We start from the raw sequence: 17,216 nt of genomic DNA, 5'->3' as shown, positions 1-17,216 counted from the left end.
CGGCGTCCTCCGCGCGCCCCCGCCCGGCCCGCGAGCGAGCGGGAGGGGGGGCGCGGCGGCGCGCGTGCGCCGAGGGGCGGGCAGCATGGCGGCGCCTGCGGGAGCCGAGCCCAGGTGGAGTAGGCGCCTTCTGGGGCGGGGGGGAGGCCGACCCCCCGCCCCCCCCGCTCCCCCCGGGGCTGGTGGCGGCGGGATCGCTAATGGGCCGGGCCGCGCTCTTCCCCTGGGGCGGCGGGCAAGGTCCGCGCGCGTGTGTGCCGCTCCCCCCCCCGCCCCGGGGCTGCGGTGGGCGTGCGGGGCCGTGGGGCAGGGGATGAGGTGCCCCCCGTTCCTCTCAGGGCGGGCCGCCCTTGCCGTGGGGCAGTCGCAGGCCCCTGCGCTGCTAGAGGGGTGTGCTGTGCCTCCCCCTCACCCGGGGGCCGCCTTGCTGCACCCCGGCCGGGCCGGGGCGATGCGGGGCAGCCCGCGGCACCGGCTTTGCCACCGCGGCGGTGAGTAGTTCCTGCGGCGTTGCAGGAGGCGGTGAGCTGGCGTATGGGACTGTTCGCTGCTGATGGTGTCTTCTTGGTGTAACCTGGGTTGCTTCCTTGCATGTAAATGACACATCAACAGTAAACTTCCAACTAAAAGTAATAAACGCGACATGCAGTGGACTCTAAAAGAAGCTGTAAGTGAATTTGCTTTTCTGGGAGAAGGCTGCTTGTGTGAGTACCTGATGCGTGCTTGGTGTATGTATTTTTTTTTTTCCCCCCACCTTTTTGACAGTTACTTGTGGCCTCAGGAAACAGCTGAGCTTTCCCTGTGTGGGGACTCAGGTTGGGGGCAACTTGCTGGAGTTGGCAGGTGTTGAGTCTCAACGTTTTCTGAGACTCTGAAATTTCATTTATTTCTTAAGTGTACTTAACAGATCTAACATTGTTTATCAACATAATTAATACAGGTGCATTTTTCCAGATCCTTGTGCTAGCTACACAAAAGTTACTTACTTGAGAAGCCTTTTAAGTAGGGGAGTCCCCAGATCTTCTGTGCATTCTTAACAGTATCTGCCTGAATAGAAATAAGCTAAATCTCAAACCTGATACAAGTTGATATAAAGCTAACTGTAACTCATTTACTTGAGGGTATTGCTATCCCCTAATTTCCTCCTTGTTATATTTTACCATAATTTGTGCTTTTCATAATGGTAGAGAAATGTCATCAGAAGTAGCTTTTCTAGAGAGAATGTGTAATTGTTGTAAACTGTACAATTATCTTAAATCTCTGAAACATTTCATGGAAAACTCAAAAAACATTGTTGGTGAGGCATTTGACTGTATTTCCTGTCATGAAGCATAAATTAAAACCAGAATGGGGAATATTGCTGTCAGAAATGCTAAAATACGAACTTGTACAGTCAAGCTTTGATTTCCTGTTTTTGTTTTTAGGTGGGTATGCATTAAAAACTTGAAGCTTAAAACATTCAAGAGAATTCCCTCCCTCCTGCCCTGACAGAATACTCCTAGGTAGAAGGTGCTTGTTGTGACAATGGACTTACGTGGTTTTTACAGATTAGGTTTCTTATGACTAAAATCTTGCGCTGTTGACTCAACTAGCTCAGGGATGTTGAATGGCAGTGTTTCCTTTTGGAATCTGGCTGCGTGTTGCCTTCACAAGGAGACCTTCCGAAGGAAGACAGAGGCAAGCATTCATATGAAACCTTAAAATTATGTCAGTCTAGAACTGGGGTATTTTTAGGGACCACTACTTGTAGTTGGTAGCTGTAGTTATTACCATAGAATGAAGAATCGAAGGCCAGAAAATAGAGTTCCCTGCCTTAAGGTAGGGTGGAGGTGTAACCGGTCAATAATAGGATTTTAAAGTAATGCTAGTTTGACTTTTCTGTTAGTGTCTTTAAAAGTTTATATATTAAGAAACAGTATGTGGGCTTCTGGATTAGAGGGGAGATTCCAACTGTTAGGAGAAAGTTAACCTCACAGTGGGCATTGAAATCTTTTTCCTAACATTATAGAAGTTGTTGAGAGTTCCTGGCGTTATACAGGTTGTGTCTGTAGATGACAGTCGGTGAGAACCCAGCATATGTAAGAGGTGCCCTGGCTTTGACAGCTGTATTATCGTGGGAGTTCTTGATGGCTAAATAAATCAAGATCTGACTGCCTTTTGTGTTTTGCGAAATGATCTTGAACTATCAGTGCATCTGTGTTTGGAATTGAACTACTGATGTCAATGTGTATGCTAGGCTGCAGTGCGCAGTGTTTGCTCTCTTGAAGATCCTGCCTGTAAGACCCTGCATAAAGTGCTCATGATGGTTTTTGTGTTTGCCAGTGCTAGCAGTTTCTGTGGCTGCTTGCTCTCTTTGTAGAGTTGAAAGATTTCCCTTTATTTTGAGCAAAGTGCTTCCCAAATGGAGGGAGCGTGAAGGAAGCACTCCCATGGCATTAAAATGTGCTAACCCCAAGGCTTAATCCTTGCTAAACCTTGGGGTGGTGGACTTCACGGAGAGCAGCCTGTGGGGCAGTTTGGGTGGAGCTGAGTTAAGGCTAAAGCCGAGGTGTGGAGAGCTGCCTGTTTGAGATATGCACTAAGGATACCGCTGTTGATACCCTTTTACACTAACATTAAACTCCCACATTTCTCCTTCAACCCATTGTTAAATGTGGGATACAGTGATAGTATGCTGGAAACTTTTGTGACACTTCTGTAAAGTGTTTATGAAAAGAGATACTTGTATGTTATTGACCCATTCATGACAAAGTATCCATACGTGTATATATATGTATACAGGATTAAACTGTCTTGTTTGGGGAATTTATTAGCAGTATTTATACAACTACAGCATTTATTATTATGTATGTACTTGTAAGTATCTGTAAAAGTTTATTTCTTTAAGACAAAAAAAAATCTTTTTTGTTTGGGGTTGCACAGCACTTAGGTTAATGAAACTTGGATGGTTTAACCATGAAGTTCATTGTCCAGGGTGATGTGTGTGCCAGTGGTTTGCCCGGGTTAGAACAGTGATTAGACAAAGTCACAGGGCAAAAATGTACCAAGGGCATTTTTTAAACACAAAGATAAAACTTCTGATATTTCTGGGCTGCTTGTTAGTGGAAGCTGGGTAAATATCACTGTATATTTACCCTACTGCTGTCATTTTTTCCTTGAGCTTTGTTATTACAGGATATTGGGCTACTTGGGCTGTTGGTCTGTCCTCAAACAGCTGTCCTTGTGTTCTGTAATCAAGTTCCAGCACACTCAAGGTACATGCCATTGATATCCCCAGAAGAAACTTCTTCAGTTAATCTCACAGAATTGAATGTCCTGCTTTGGAAAAACTGATATATCTTCTTTGCATCTTTTAACTGAGGGGAAGTGGTTGACTAATGATGACATCTAGTTTTCTGTCTTTTTTTTTTTCATTTGTTGCTAACATGCTTCAGACATTTTAATTGAAACATCTCATAATTGTTCTCATATCCAAATCTGCAAAATATTTGGTACATGTGACGTAACTTCATTTGGAACTTCATTTGGAGTGTCATCACTTGAAAATTGAATGGAAAAATAAATCTGCTTTAGATGGAAGTATTTAGTATATTGAGCATATGAGCAGCTTAACTTCACAGTATTGTTTGTATCAGCAGGATGCTTTATTCAGCTTCAAAAGCCAAGGAGATGTGGATTTACTTTGCCTGCGGTCTTTTATATCTTTGCAAAGCAAAATAAATTTGTGCCTGTAGGTCTGTACAGTTCTTTTCAAGTGAATCTCTAGCCTTTTACATTCTCCCTCCTGAAGCTGTAAACGGCTGAAATACACAGCCAAGAAGGTCCATCTCAAGGAATTTACAATGTGTTGGGGTGAAGAAGATAAAGGTGGTAGGAGTCTTGTGCTAATATAACACTGTCTGTCCTTAAAATAAACAATGAATGGGAAAATCCTGAACACCTTTCCCCCTTCCCTCACCCCAAACTGCAGGAATTAAGTTTTCTTCTGTTCAGTTTGGCACATTATCTGTGTAGGCTAGTATATATGTACTGTAGTAATGTAGGGGCCAGATTAATTTGTCATTTTGTCTCATTGTTTATGAATATTTGGGATTGGTCATTGCTTTAAAGGGCATACTGTCTGGGTGAAAGCCTTATCCTGTGGATGTGGCAATTCACTGTCCAATATCATCTGTTTGCTTGAAGGTTTATAGTGGGCAGCTGAGTTCATTGACGTAGTTTTCTTTGCGATAGGAGGTAAATCTCTGAAGTGCTGGGAGCTTTGCCTTTTGTCTTTTATCACATGATTCATGGCAGATTTTGGTTTGGATATCTAGCGGTTTTTCTGCCCGAAGCTTACTGCTGTAGACTAACAATAGTAATTTAATTTCATTTATATGCTGTTTTATAGCCCTTGGAAACAAATGGCTGTAAATTTTACTTCAAGGTGGCTGCATGACAGAGTTGGGTAACACAAATCCTGTCTGTTGATTGTGGAAGTAGATGACTAATATTTTTGTAGAGCAGTGCTGACGTATCTTTAAGTATCAAGTCTTCTGTAGATGTGTATGGTTGTTAGTTGACGGCTTGTGAACATATGTAGATGAAAGTAAGGGGAGTGTGAATATGTGTTTTGTATCTGTGTGTGCAATGACAAGTCAAGCAAATTGGCTTATACAAGAGGCTAAACTGTACTCCTGGAGCAACACACTGAAATTTTCCTCCAGTGAGTAGTAAAGTGATAAAAGAGGCAAGGATTTCTTGAGGGCTGTGCTGTTAGCTTGCAATGGCATTAGAACTTGTAAGAATAAATTCATAACACCAAAAAAACCCCTACAACAATGTCTTGGTTGAGGTTAAAGTATGGAAGGCTGAAAATAAACTTTTGTAACTTTTTCAGGTCATCTTGTAATGGGAAAAAATGGAGCTGACCATGCCATTGCTATGGAAGAAGGATCTAATGATTTGTTCATAGGCAACTCTAATAGTACAGGAGAGTCAGAAACAAATCATCAGGTTTTTCAGGTGAGGTATGAATGTCCTGTCTTTGTAGATGCTTTCTTTACATCCTCTCTGATGAATTTACAGTATGATATTTCATCGATGTGTTTTTTTCTTGACTTCATAGTAATACATTGTGTCTTTTAAAAAAGTACAGAAGTTCCTTCCCTTGGATTCTTGTGCTATTCAGTTTGAACTGATGAATATCTGGATGTTACATGTAATGACAACTGTTAGTAATTATATTAGTAATTATATTAATAGATCTTGTTATAGTGCTGAATATATGCTTTATTGTGTTAATAAAATCCTTTAATAAAAGAATACTTGATGACATGCCTTGGAGTAGGAGGGGATCGGAACACTTGAAAATCAGGTCACATTGCTTAGTGACCAAATGTGGCAAATAAGAATCCAGGGACACAGGACATCTGTGTAGGTATTGGGGAAGGAAAGTCTTTAGTATATTTACTATCAAATATTGCCAGATGTTCCTAGTCAGAGAGATTTCTGTGCATAAATGTTCTTCTGCAGATTACTTCAGCTAACATAAAATATCACACTACTAAATCAAGTTTACGTTCTCTACACAATGTCTTTAACACAACTAGTGCCATTTATTTGTTGCTGTTTTTCTGGTGTAGTTTACAGTAGACAGTTTCAGCACAGAAGATTTATACCTGCGTAATTTTTGAGAAGATTATTTGACCCAGGTCTGACTTCAATATAAAGTTTAGAAACATTTTTCCCAGCTCTTTTGATTTGTAGATTGACGTTTCTGCTACAAAAATTTGTAGAGTTGTTTGTGTGATTGTTGCAAGAGATACAACAAATTGCACTCCTTCTTGCATTGACCAAATGACAGTCTGACATGATGTTTTAGACAAGGGCTGCCTACTTGCCAGTATTTTTACATGTTTAATATTGGGTTTGTCAGAGTTTCAACAAGATAGATATTTGTGCTTAAACTTTTAAATTCATTGTAAGTGGGATGTGCTCTAAGAACCTGATTCTGCAAGCTTGATGAGAATGAGCTCTGAGTACGTGTTTTTTGAGACTTGCAAGATCCAATTCTTGGTCTTGCACTGTATAATTCTGGAACTTGAATTGGCGGCTTTGTGTTGTTTGTGTTTGTTCTGTGGTAAAGAATTAAGAAAGCATATAGAGCTTTTTGTCTTCATAGTTAAATGCATGTATCTAAAGGCTGGGTAGAACAGGATTTCCTCTGAACTCAAAGCAAGTTGGTGAATGTTTTACAGGTGGGGTTTTTTGGTATAAATTCTCTCAGTTTCTAGGTAGACTTGAGATGATTTAAAGTGATGAGTGATTTTGAGGAACATGTTTTGAGTATGAGGGATTTTCTTTCTCCTTAGTAAAGAGAGTTTGTTCTAGGAAGCAGAAATACGAGTACATCTTCAAGATGGAAATGGAAAACAAAAATAGAACGGCTAGTGTTAGCTAGTAGCCTCTTGATCAGAAGGACAAGAGCTCCCTCCAAATTTACAATACAGTATGCTGGTTTTAAGTGTTCTTTTCTTTTTCTTTCTTTTCTTTTTTTTTTTTTTTAATAGAAATTGCTATTCAAGATTAAAGTACATTTTACTGTTTTTTCCTCTGTGAAAGCATCTAACCTGCATGGATTCCAGGGATCCATTGTTTGGACAGAGTGACTCTCCGGCAGCCTTGCCCGTTGGGGTACGCATCTCGGGCAGTTCTCCATCATCGGCAGCACCCGCGCGGCCACCCCAGCCCCAGCCTCACTCTGCAGAGGAGTTCCAGCTGGCAGACCAAACCGGGCAGCCTCTCTATGAGCTGCAGCCCCTAGGAGGGCCCAGTGCACCCATGGTGAGTAAGTGTGAAACCCTCCATCAGGTAGGTAAATCCTGTCTGCAGCCGTGACTAATTCTATTAAACAGCTTATGTCTTCTGTCATTATCAAGCCTGGATGTTACTGTGTGATGAGATCTTGTACTTCTACCGCTGCTGCTTTCTCTGTATTCCCAGGATAAGTCTCTCTGTGGTTTTTTTGGGGGGGATTTAGTTTGCTTAAAATATTGCTTTGTAATTCTTGACACTTATTTTGTAAAAAGGTAACTCATCCAGAGGTTTTGGTTGGCATGTCTTGTACTGGCACTAAAGACACTTCATCCATTTAAAGTGTAATAAATCAGAAACAAGACAATATTTTATGTTATTCTAGGCTTTATAACATTGTTGGGAACAAGATCTTGGTAATGATGGGAAAGTTTACCATAAGCAGTTGTTAAAGTTTTCCAGAATTCTAGGAGATTTAATGTACTTTTTTTAAAAAAAAAAAAAAAAAAAAAAGGGCTTGGACTTTTTCTTCTATCTGCTTTCACATGAAAAACTGCCCATGGTAGTAAATTTCTTAGGAGTAATGGTCAAAATTTTTGTGTTGTGATTGGTTCTGCTAGTCCATGAATGGGGTTACAGTGAATCGAACTATGAATTGCTTTCGGGTTTTTGATAGCTTTAATAATAGTGTTGTGAGTTTCAAATAAATGTGTGATTCATCATAAAATCATGTAAGGTTGTGGTTTTTTCTCTTCTTTAATCAATTAAAGGGTTATTTTAAAGGGGAAAAGTAATTTTAAGAAACTGACAGTAAATCGGCAGTTTCCTTATTATGTGAAATCAAGTTAATTTACAGGCCCCCGTTCCAACCAACCAGAATATTTCCTGTTCTGGTAATAGGCAAACCCATTCATGCTGCATGATCATCACCCTACAAACTAGTGCCATTCATGGTTTTGTGTGATTGCCTTCCAGATGATTGTTGCCAGCCAGTCAGAAAATGGACAGGTGCTGCATGTCATTCCCTCTGCCCAGCCAGGAATGGCCCAAGTGATTATTCCTCAAGGTCAACTTCTGGATGTGGCCAGCACACAGGGTGAGTCTAACCCGTGAGTCTTGATGTGTGTGTTCCTGTGCCAAAGCATATCCTGCATGATCTCTTTTTTAAGCACCCTGTTTGTATGTGTTTTCTTTTCTAAGTCAGTTATAAGACAAAAATACATACTTACCGAATCTGCTTTATGACTATGAAATCTGGCACCGCACACATCACGTTTTCTGTTGGGCAAAAGCCTTATGAAAGAAGAGCTATTATGCTTACTTTAGATATGTGATAGATAGAGAGAGATATTGAGCAGAAAGCTGCTTCTTGCCTTATTTACCATTAATAAGAGTATTGGTGCCAAGTCAGACAGCTGTACTATCAGCTTCAAATTTTCTCTGCCTGTTTACTTCATTTTGAGCAAAGTAGTTCATTCATGTAATGCATATAGAAGAATTAATGTTCTTCAGGTCTGGGGATGATGCATCCATTGTGAAGCCAGGAATGAAGTTCCTAGGTAGAAATTCAGTTCCCAGTGAAGCAAATGAGATGTAACTTTCACTTCATTGCTAACTTTTTTCCCTCTATCTGTTAACGGTCTCATTTAAACATGTGTGAGATGCACGAATAGAAGCACAAGTTTTAAGCTTCCTCTAGAAAAGGGACATACTGAAGTCTGAAAGCACTGATCTGCAAGCCTTGTGGGATAGCAAAATGCTGTCTACAGGTTTGTATTCACAGAAGAATACAGAGAACTAGGTGGTCACATTTTATTAAACTCTCCAAGGTTTTTAAAACTGTTTTTGCATTTTCTGGTTAAAATTCTCAAAATTTGAGCAAATTCTCAAAATCTGAGCACTAGTTAAGTGCTCTGGTGGAATGAGAGCTTAAAGGTATGACTAAGAGTTCTGATGCTGGCTGGAGAGAAAAGAGAGTTGGGATTTAAATCATGATCCAGCCCTTTTCACTTAGAGTTAGAATATGATTTCCTGACCTTGCATTGAAAGGCTTGCTCCTACCCTAATACTCATCCTTCTTTCCTTTTTCACCTGCCCTTGCAGGGGTGAGACCACTGTTTGGTTACAGTGTAGTCTTCTGTGACATTAAGTAGACCATGAGCCTTTAGTTACTGAAGCATTGCTGCTACTTTTTGTAGGTAGTAAGTTGCAATGCTGAATAGAATTTTTGTATTCTCATTCTTCATCCTACATGGAGCTCCCTGTTTGCAAATAGCTCAGTTTCACAGTGTTTGAATACATGTCCTACAACAGTGCTACAGCTTTTTTTGTGTTTTTTTTTTTTTTTTTTCTAGAGACTTACTTTGTAAAAGACTTTGTAGCTATTTGATCTTTAAAAGACAATAAGGCTTGTCAGTGGTTTACTGTGGAGATCAAAGGGGAAGGAGAATGGACTGTCAGCCCTTGAGTTTCACTTGCCTGCACATGGTGGTAATGCGTGAAATGGCACAGGTTTCAGAGCAGACCGTAGTGTCTTAAGGGCATGTCTGCAAAGAAGGAACCAGTGCTCCAAGCTTTAAGCCGTAGTGGTGTTACTCTGAGGTGCACACTTAGGAATCTTCTGGCGTAAACTTTCTAGTGGAGTGATTTCTGTACTGAGTCAATAGCTTATCACTCTCTCAGGGTGGGGGAAGGAAACTTTCATAACTGAAGGAGAAAAATCTCACACAGAGAGCGCTCCCTTTTCTTTATGTTGAGCCCAAAGTATCAAATGTCTGCTTTCACAGTTTTCCATTATGTTTTTATTTAACTATATATCCAGGCTTCAATCTAACAGTATTTTTTGGCTTACAGATTGCTCCTGGTTATCAAGAAAGTCTAAAACATTTGTTCTAACAGCATGTCAGATTCAATTACAAGAGGTCTGTTTTTACTTGTTTAGGTGTTCTTGTCTAAGTAAAAAGCAGTATCATAATCTCAACCGGTGTGTGATTTGCAGCTGACCAAAATATTTGTGCAATCTTGTATGGATTTGTGGAAATGTAAAGCAGAGTCATGTACAAGTTTTTATGATTATTTGCTTTGTTATGGAAGGATTCATTAGCAGTAGCATGATTACCAAAGTCCTTGAGTACAAGCAACCTTATCAAGCGTATCTTCATATGTATGCCTAGAGCTTGAGTATTGATTCACAACTATTGAACTACTTTATCATCTAGAAATCTTATTTCTTATATCAAAATGTTTGTTTTTCTAACACACAGAGTTTAATCACAGCTTATCATTTCCCCATTCCAAGTTCAGTTATTAACCAGGCGGCTGTTATATTTTTGCAAAGATGTTTCAGAAGAGAAGTGTGGTGATGGGAACTTGCAGACTGTGGCGGTGGCTGCTATAGCAGACAGTGCAAGCAGTTACATTCTACATCCACAGGCATCTCTCACTGTATCGAAGAAAACAACCACCAGGTAGGTGAGGAGTTAAAAGGATGAACAGTCACTTTGATCCACTCTCAGTTTTTCCTTTTCTTCTTGCAGTTTGTTCTTGCAGTAGTTATCACAAAATTACCATAGAATGGAGATTGTGAACCCTTAGTATTAGTGAATGTGTAGCTAATTGTGTTTGCAGGCAGCTTTTGTATGTGCCAGAGCAGTGGAAAAAGCAGCTAAAGTACCTGTGTTCTGGAGATAGTTGAATATATTCTGACCAGAGCACTATGGGGCATTTAAAGTAACACATTGCAAATTACTGAAATGACTCCAGACAGACATTGATACTGCTGACCAAGAGTTGATAGTGATCTGGTGAAGGGACTGCAGGGAAGGTTGAAGTTTGAGGGAGCAGGGTTTCTTGTATGGGTATATTAAAACCACCCTACCACAAGATACAAGAGTATTGATTGTAGAGATTAATTTTTTAGATAGAGATCTCAATAGTTCGCATTAACAGGGAGAGCCTGATCTTTGTTCTCTGGATAACTGCTTCAGCTTTCTGTGATAAAATATGAGAGTAGATGCTAATTGTGTTTCTTTTGGTGGAACGTGTAGACAGGCAGATTGGTCAGCAAAGTTTCTAAAGTTAAAATAGCTGGTATCTTTTTCTTCTCTTGATATCCACCCGAATCTGTCCCCATGCCAAGGGATGCCTACTATTTTAATTCCTGAATACTCTGGAATTCTTTTTTGCTTAAAAAAAAAAGAAAAAATAAAACAAACAAACAAAGCAACAACAAAAAAAGTCAACCCCCCCAAGACAACATTTACTCTGGATTGCAGGCTGGCTTTGCTTTGTTTATGCTTTTTTGAAATCAAGATGTGAAAGAGATTAGAGTAATCCCACTGCAGCACAAATTATATATATTCAATAAACATTTAAAATGAAGAGAAACAGTTGGTGAATGGATTTTGTGAACACGTATGTACGTGTTAGAAAAATAATGCTGGAAAGGAGACATACTGGTATGGACAGGAGGTGATGCACTTAAGCTTTAGAATAATAAACATCGAGTAAGCATTGTATCTGCCCCAGGATTTAGGGCATGGAGAAACTAGATACTTAAAATAATTGGTTTTCAGTAATTTAAAATATACTAAAATGGGCAACATTTAACAACTGTTTGATATTGGTTTTAATCTTTAGCATTCCATCATCAATCTGCATAAGAAAATTACCAAGACAATCAACTGGTCTATTTCACCATGTTTTGTCTATTATTGTCAAGCAACAGTACTGAGGATACTGAATATAGAAAACAGTGGGGGTTTTTTAATACTTACATTTACTGTGAATGATTTTAACAATGAAATAGAATATGGGGAAAATTAACCCAAGGTTTTTAAGGGAAGTTGATACAGTATAGTTTGATCATGTGCTGTAGGGTTATACATAATGCACTGATCTGTTACCTGTTAAGACTAAATTGTTTCTTTCCTGGTTGTCTGTATAGACTTTGACTATATTTTTTTATTTTTCAGAGTTTTGGAAGATCCCTTTCCCATCCCTCTCCAGCCATTGCCACCAAATACACCTGCATGGGCACGTCGTCTCAGGAACTGTGAGGTGGGCTGCAAAAAATTCTGATAATATTTTATCATCTAGATCTAAGATAATGATATTACTCTATGAAAAGAATAATTAATAGTTGTAAAAGTTGTGTTCAAGCTTCTTGGTATTATGAAATAGTACTGCTACTAGCTGGTACTACTAGCACACTTAAACACATAAAATGTTATGGAATCCCTTCCTTTTTTGGGAATGCTAGAATAACTGACCATCAACAGCTCCTGAAGCAAAAAATGTGCTTCTGAAATCTTGATGCAATACAGCGTTGGAAAAAGCCATTGTGTGCTGTGGTAGAGTTTACTCTTGAACTGCAGTGCAAGCTCTGCAGTTTCTGCTGAGCAAATTGGTTTTTGTTGCCCTTAGTGATCCATTAAGTAAAGAATAAAATTGCTTTTGTATGGCCTAAGTCTGTAGCTATTTATATTAGTTTTTGTTGTTACATAGAAATCAAAATCCATTTGACTTGCTGGGGTCAAGTCTGGGACTTAGAGTGTCTTAATGTCAGTGTTTCTATTTTAGATATTCTCACAGACTTTTTGGTTTTTTGTTTTTTTACCAACATGTTACCTGTGCTTGATTTCTCTTTTGTTAAAAAGTGCTGTCTTTATTCCCAGTGACAGCTTTTGACCTAAACAGAACTCTCTTTATTTGCATATTGTTAGATGTCTGCAGAATTGTCCTGATGACTAAGATGATATCAGCAGCTAGAAAGCATCATAAATCACTTAAAAGGAAGGGAGGGGAGATGGGAGGATTCTTGAGAGATCACCTGCCCCTTCATCCTGCTACCAGACTCTTCCTGACAGATGTTTATTTTACTTTCTCTTAATACTTTTTTAAAGGAGAACTCATATTCTCTCTAACTGGTTCACCTTTTTAGAGATCCCTATCATTTGAAGTTTGGCCGCAGAAAACTGGAAATTGCAGTTGCAGGGACCTAGAAATCTAATTTCTTTCTGTATCCATTTAGAAATATTTTTTAAATGAACTAAATGTATTAATATATTCCTCTTTTTATATGCCTTTTATTTCATATAAATGGTACTGTCCACTATTACATCTACTTAAACATTAAAGAGGTCATAAAATTAATAACACAAGTTCTTTTGATGGTGGACATACCATTTTCACAGGATGAATTACTTAATTCAGTGGGCCAGTGAATTGTTAAAGGTCCATTAAGATGTATAACCCTTATTACTGTGTTTTAATCACATACTTTCCTGTCATAATATCCCTGTAGCTTATCTGAATCCTTTCTTACTGTTTTAATTTTATAGGAGGACTTGTGATCTGCTTTTTCTGTCTGAGTCTATTCCGAGAAATTTCACCTGCTGTGTTTAAAGTTCGCAGCAGCAGCATTTATAGAAGAGTTCTTATTTTTAAAGAAAAGGAAATCAAAATATTGTCTGTTTAAATGTGTTCTGAGGATATAAACATCTGCCTCTGCTCTTCAGCAGAACTATTGTCTGTATGCATGAATCCTCCCTGTGCCTTTAAAACAAAATTATTTTGTTGCTGTTCTCCCTGCAGTTAGCCCATCCAAGGAGAAGTAATCCAAATTCTCTTCCTCTTTGCATGTTATCAGCAGAGTTGCTGTGCTGAGTTGTTTCAGTTACACAGTGTAAATTCCCTGGAGACTGATGGGGTGCATGTGCCTTTTAGTGGGCACAGACACATTGTCTCAGTGGGATTTGATTGTCTCACAGAATGGTTTGGTACTAGTAACAGGATTGAAGGGTCCAACTGGAATTTGGAGATGCAGTAGAGGTGCAGATAAATGTGGCAGCTCACGATTCCACTCCTTCAGTTACTTGCCAGAATAGAAACAAACAGCGTTGAGATCTTGGTGACTTTCACAGGGGATGCCAGCAGGTGAAGCCATGGCATAACCTGGGTATGTGCTGCGAATTGTGGATCCCGGGGAGCTGGCCAGGACTGAACCCCAAAGGGCAGTGACTCCTTTGGCAGTTAGTGCTGCAGGCAGACACAGAGCAGTAAAAGCTGCAGCTGTCCAAAATTAGCACTAAGCTCTGTGTTTGGTGTTTATTCCCTGACTGCCTTGAAATGTTCAGCTTACACTTGCTATGCCTAGACAATGCAATGCTTCTGGTATCCTGCGGCTGTTAGTTCACTCAAGGAAAACTGCAGTCTTGGTGTGTGCACTTCAGTGTAAGCGTTTATGTACCCTTGCTGAGATGAAGCTGGGGCGGGGGGGGGTGGGTGGAAAACCTGCTCCATTTTTTGGTTTGAAGCTTGGCTGGAGTGAAAGGATTGGAGAGTATCAGATTACTTTAAAGTAATTACATTGTTAATAAAAAGTATATTTAAAGAAAAATAGTTACTTTCTATAACCTATTTAGTTTTCACTGGTCTGATCAGAATGCGTTTCTAGCATGTTTCAGCATACTGAAATAGCGTGTGATTAAAAACTGCATTAATTAATCAACTGTACAAAGCTAAGTTCATTTATTTGTGTGGAGCAGATGGTCTCATTTGTCCGTTTGCTCCTACTTGGGAAGCTTCTAGAGAGCAGGGATCCTGTGTGCTGTATGATTTTCTTCTCCTCCTACACTCCTGCCAATTTTGGGAAAATTATTTATCTTGCACAGAAGTAAAGCCAAAATAGGAGACAGTGCTTTAACTGCTATTGCTACTTTTCAGACACAACTGTTTTATCAGTCTTCTCATCTCTCTAGAATAAGGTCAATGACCTATTTATAGTGACAGGCATAAGATATGGAAAGAAAAACACTGGTCACGCAGTATTCACTGTGTGGAGAGGTACTGTAATCCGTCTTGTGAAAGGGCGCATCCCAGGTTCCCGTAAAGAAGGAACTTCTGATGCGTCCCAGGCTGCTTTGCTTCTCCTGGATTTTTAGGATCAAGTTTTGGACAGAAACATTATTTATAATTTCTGGCTAAACAATTGCCAAGTTCTCTTACCACAGCTGTGTGAGTGCAGCCTATGTAGACTTTCTAAACTGCTGGAGCAGCGTGCTTGCAGTGCAGGGAGCTGCTGAAGTGTAAGCAGCTGCTATCTCAGAAGGATTCATGCAGCTGGTGCATACATAACCCCCTGCATTTGGGCTTGCGCTAGCAGCAACACTGTGCTGACCCAGTTCATTCACAAGGTGTTCTGTTCTTTGTTGACTTTCACTCTTGCTAACCACAGACATTTTGTTTCTCTTTGGTGACTATGAGGCAGGTTTTATGCAGTTGTCACTAAAGTAGTTGTGCGATAATCTTGGAGAGACACTGTTGCTGCTTTTATTGCCAGTATTATTTAAACATCTGGCTGCTCTATCACTGAAGGTGGCAAAATAGATCCATGAGATTTTAGTACTCATTCACCATGTGTTTGCCCCGCAGAGATACTCTAAGGCTGAGCTGGCAAACTTCTCTGACTGTTATAACCATCCAGCTGCTTGGTCAGCCGAATCCTGAGCTGCATGTGAACAGAAGCAAACATGGCATTCTGAGTTCAGATGGAAAGCTCTTCACTGTCCCAGTGCTTTTGCTGCTTGCTGGCTGGCCCTGGTAGAGTAGCGCTGAACCAGCTGTGATGGCTGAGAGTAGCTCAACAGCTGTCACAGGGGATGTTGCAAAGTCAGCAAGTTTGTGGGGGGTTTTTTGTGGTTTGTTGGGGTTGGGTTTTTTTGCTCTGAGTCAGGTCAGATTCATTTTTTCTGGAGTTGCCCAGAGCTTAGTGGTTGATTGAAACCATCATCAGTTTGCACATGGCAAATCTGGTATATTATGTTTCCGTGTAATGCTGAGAATCAAGAGTCCCTTGAATACTGGGAGGGGTATTGTGTGAGCCATTCAATTCACAGTTAGTGCACGAAGTGGGTGAGGCAGTTACTGGGGGTATAAGCAGGTATATTCTGCTCCAGCTCAGTGCAGTGTGTCTGTGTGTTGAAGTAGATGCATAGACAATTTTCAGTGCTTTAGAGATTCTCTGTGGGAGTCAAGTGAAAATGTTTGCAGAAGATAAATTTGTCTAGGAGGTGACTGCAACTGAAGTGTGTGTTGGGGGAAACAACAGGAGCGAAGTTGTCTTACAGAAATCATAGCTGGCAGCAGCTGTAAACTTTTCAGGGATTCTTGGTGTTTTTAGGGTCTTGGAGGACTGACAAAATCCTAACCTCGGTGGGGATTTCTTTGGTGTTAGATCCTATGGTAAATTTATTTATGAGGATACTAGTGGGGAGAAAAAACCGTGAAATGCCAGAAATCTGGACCTGTGTCCTCACCTGCCAGAGTCCCTGACTGCTTTTGTTTTCTTGTGTAATGTTCAGCAGTCAGCTGGGTGAATAATCCTATTATTTCACCTCCTTTCCATGCAGAAAATTGGGGACTCGTACCGCGGCTATTGTGTGAGCGAGACAGAATTAGAGAGCGTACTAACGCTACACAAGCAGCAAACACAAAGTGTGTGGGGGACGCGCCAGTCTCCAAGCCCAGCCAAACCCGCCACACGGTTGATGTGGAAATCTCAGTATGTCCCATATGATGGGATCCCCTTTGTCAATGCAGGTAACTAACTTTTATTGTAATAACTGCTTTCAAAATTTCAACATCAGTTGCCAACTGGCCATAAAGAAGGATCTTTATGGTGTTCCTTAGTCTTGATAAAGTCAAGGCACAAACACTTTAAAAAAAAAAAAGCAACTTGGACACTTCTGTGATACAGTGTGAAAGAGCTTGTTTCCCTGAAACCACAAGCTTATGTTTTGTTGTGATTGCTTCCTTTTGTTCTTTAGAAATAAATTAGTTAACTAATGGGGGTTCTTGTCATGAGAACTTTAGGTGGAGATTCCATCTGCTCTATTAGGTTGTGAAAATTCTCATAAGGGTAAAAGCTTGTTTGAGTATTCATGCCTAACTTCTAGATCCTTTGAAGAGTTTGTTCCACAGGAGCCAATAAACTACTTAAATGGCACCCTTTAAAAAAAAAAATTAAAAACAAAATAAACATCTACATTTCTCAGCAGACAGATTTTCGTTTTTTAAAATTTATGTGCAGACTTCACAAGTTGGTAATTACATATTTAACTCATGCAATGCATATGAGAAATTACTACGAGTTCATTTGGATATGAAAGGAACAGGTTTTAATTATTGTGTAAAGATCATGAATGGCTGGAATGTAGGTTATGTGCTGTTTTGTTGGTTTTTTTTCTGAAAGTAACTAAAAAGTGAAATGTTAGCACCAGTTTTATACTTCACATTAAGAAAGGTAAGAACAAAGCCAAAACAACTTACACTTTTATTTTTCCCCATAATGCATGAGACATGTTTAGTTTCTGTAAGATCCGCATGATAAATGAATTGCCCCATAGTAAAATACTTAGAGC

General features: G+C 39.9%; 1 protein-coding gene across 10 annotated transcripts in view; it reads left to right on the top strand.

Moving 5' to 3' along the window:
• Window positions 1-59: 59 nt before the first annotated feature.
• CARF (calcium responsive transcription factor) overlaps window positions 60-17,216 on the top strand; it is a 37,010-nt gene continuing 19,853 nt past the window's right edge. For all 10 annotated transcript variants that reach the window (XM_074911224.1, XM_074911216.1, XM_074911215.1 and 7 more), the window contains exons 1-7: window positions 60-114; window positions 4,880-5,004; window positions 6,604-6,825; window positions 7,771-7,891; window positions 10,133-10,262; window positions 11,769-11,853; window positions 16,206-16,395. In XM_074911224.1, the coding sequence (XP_074767325.1) occupies window positions 4,891-5,004; window positions 6,604-6,825; window positions 7,771-7,891; window positions 10,133-10,262; window positions 11,769-11,853; window positions 16,206-16,395 (862 nt within the window). In that variant the 5' untranslated portion in view covers window positions 60-114; window positions 4,880-4,890. The remainder of the gene's footprint in view (window positions 115-4,879; window positions 5,005-6,603; window positions 6,826-7,770; window positions 7,892-10,132; window positions 10,263-11,768; window positions 11,854-16,205; window positions 16,396-17,216) is intronic.

The sequence above is a fragment of the Athene noctua genome, chromosome 7 (assembly GCF_965140245.1).
Source record: "Athene noctua chromosome 7, bAthNoc1.hap1.1, whole genome shotgun sequence".
Lineage (NCBI taxonomy): Eukaryota > Metazoa > Chordata > Aves > Strigiformes > Strigidae > Athene > Athene noctua.
This window is presented reverse-complemented; position numbering and strand designations above follow the sequence as displayed.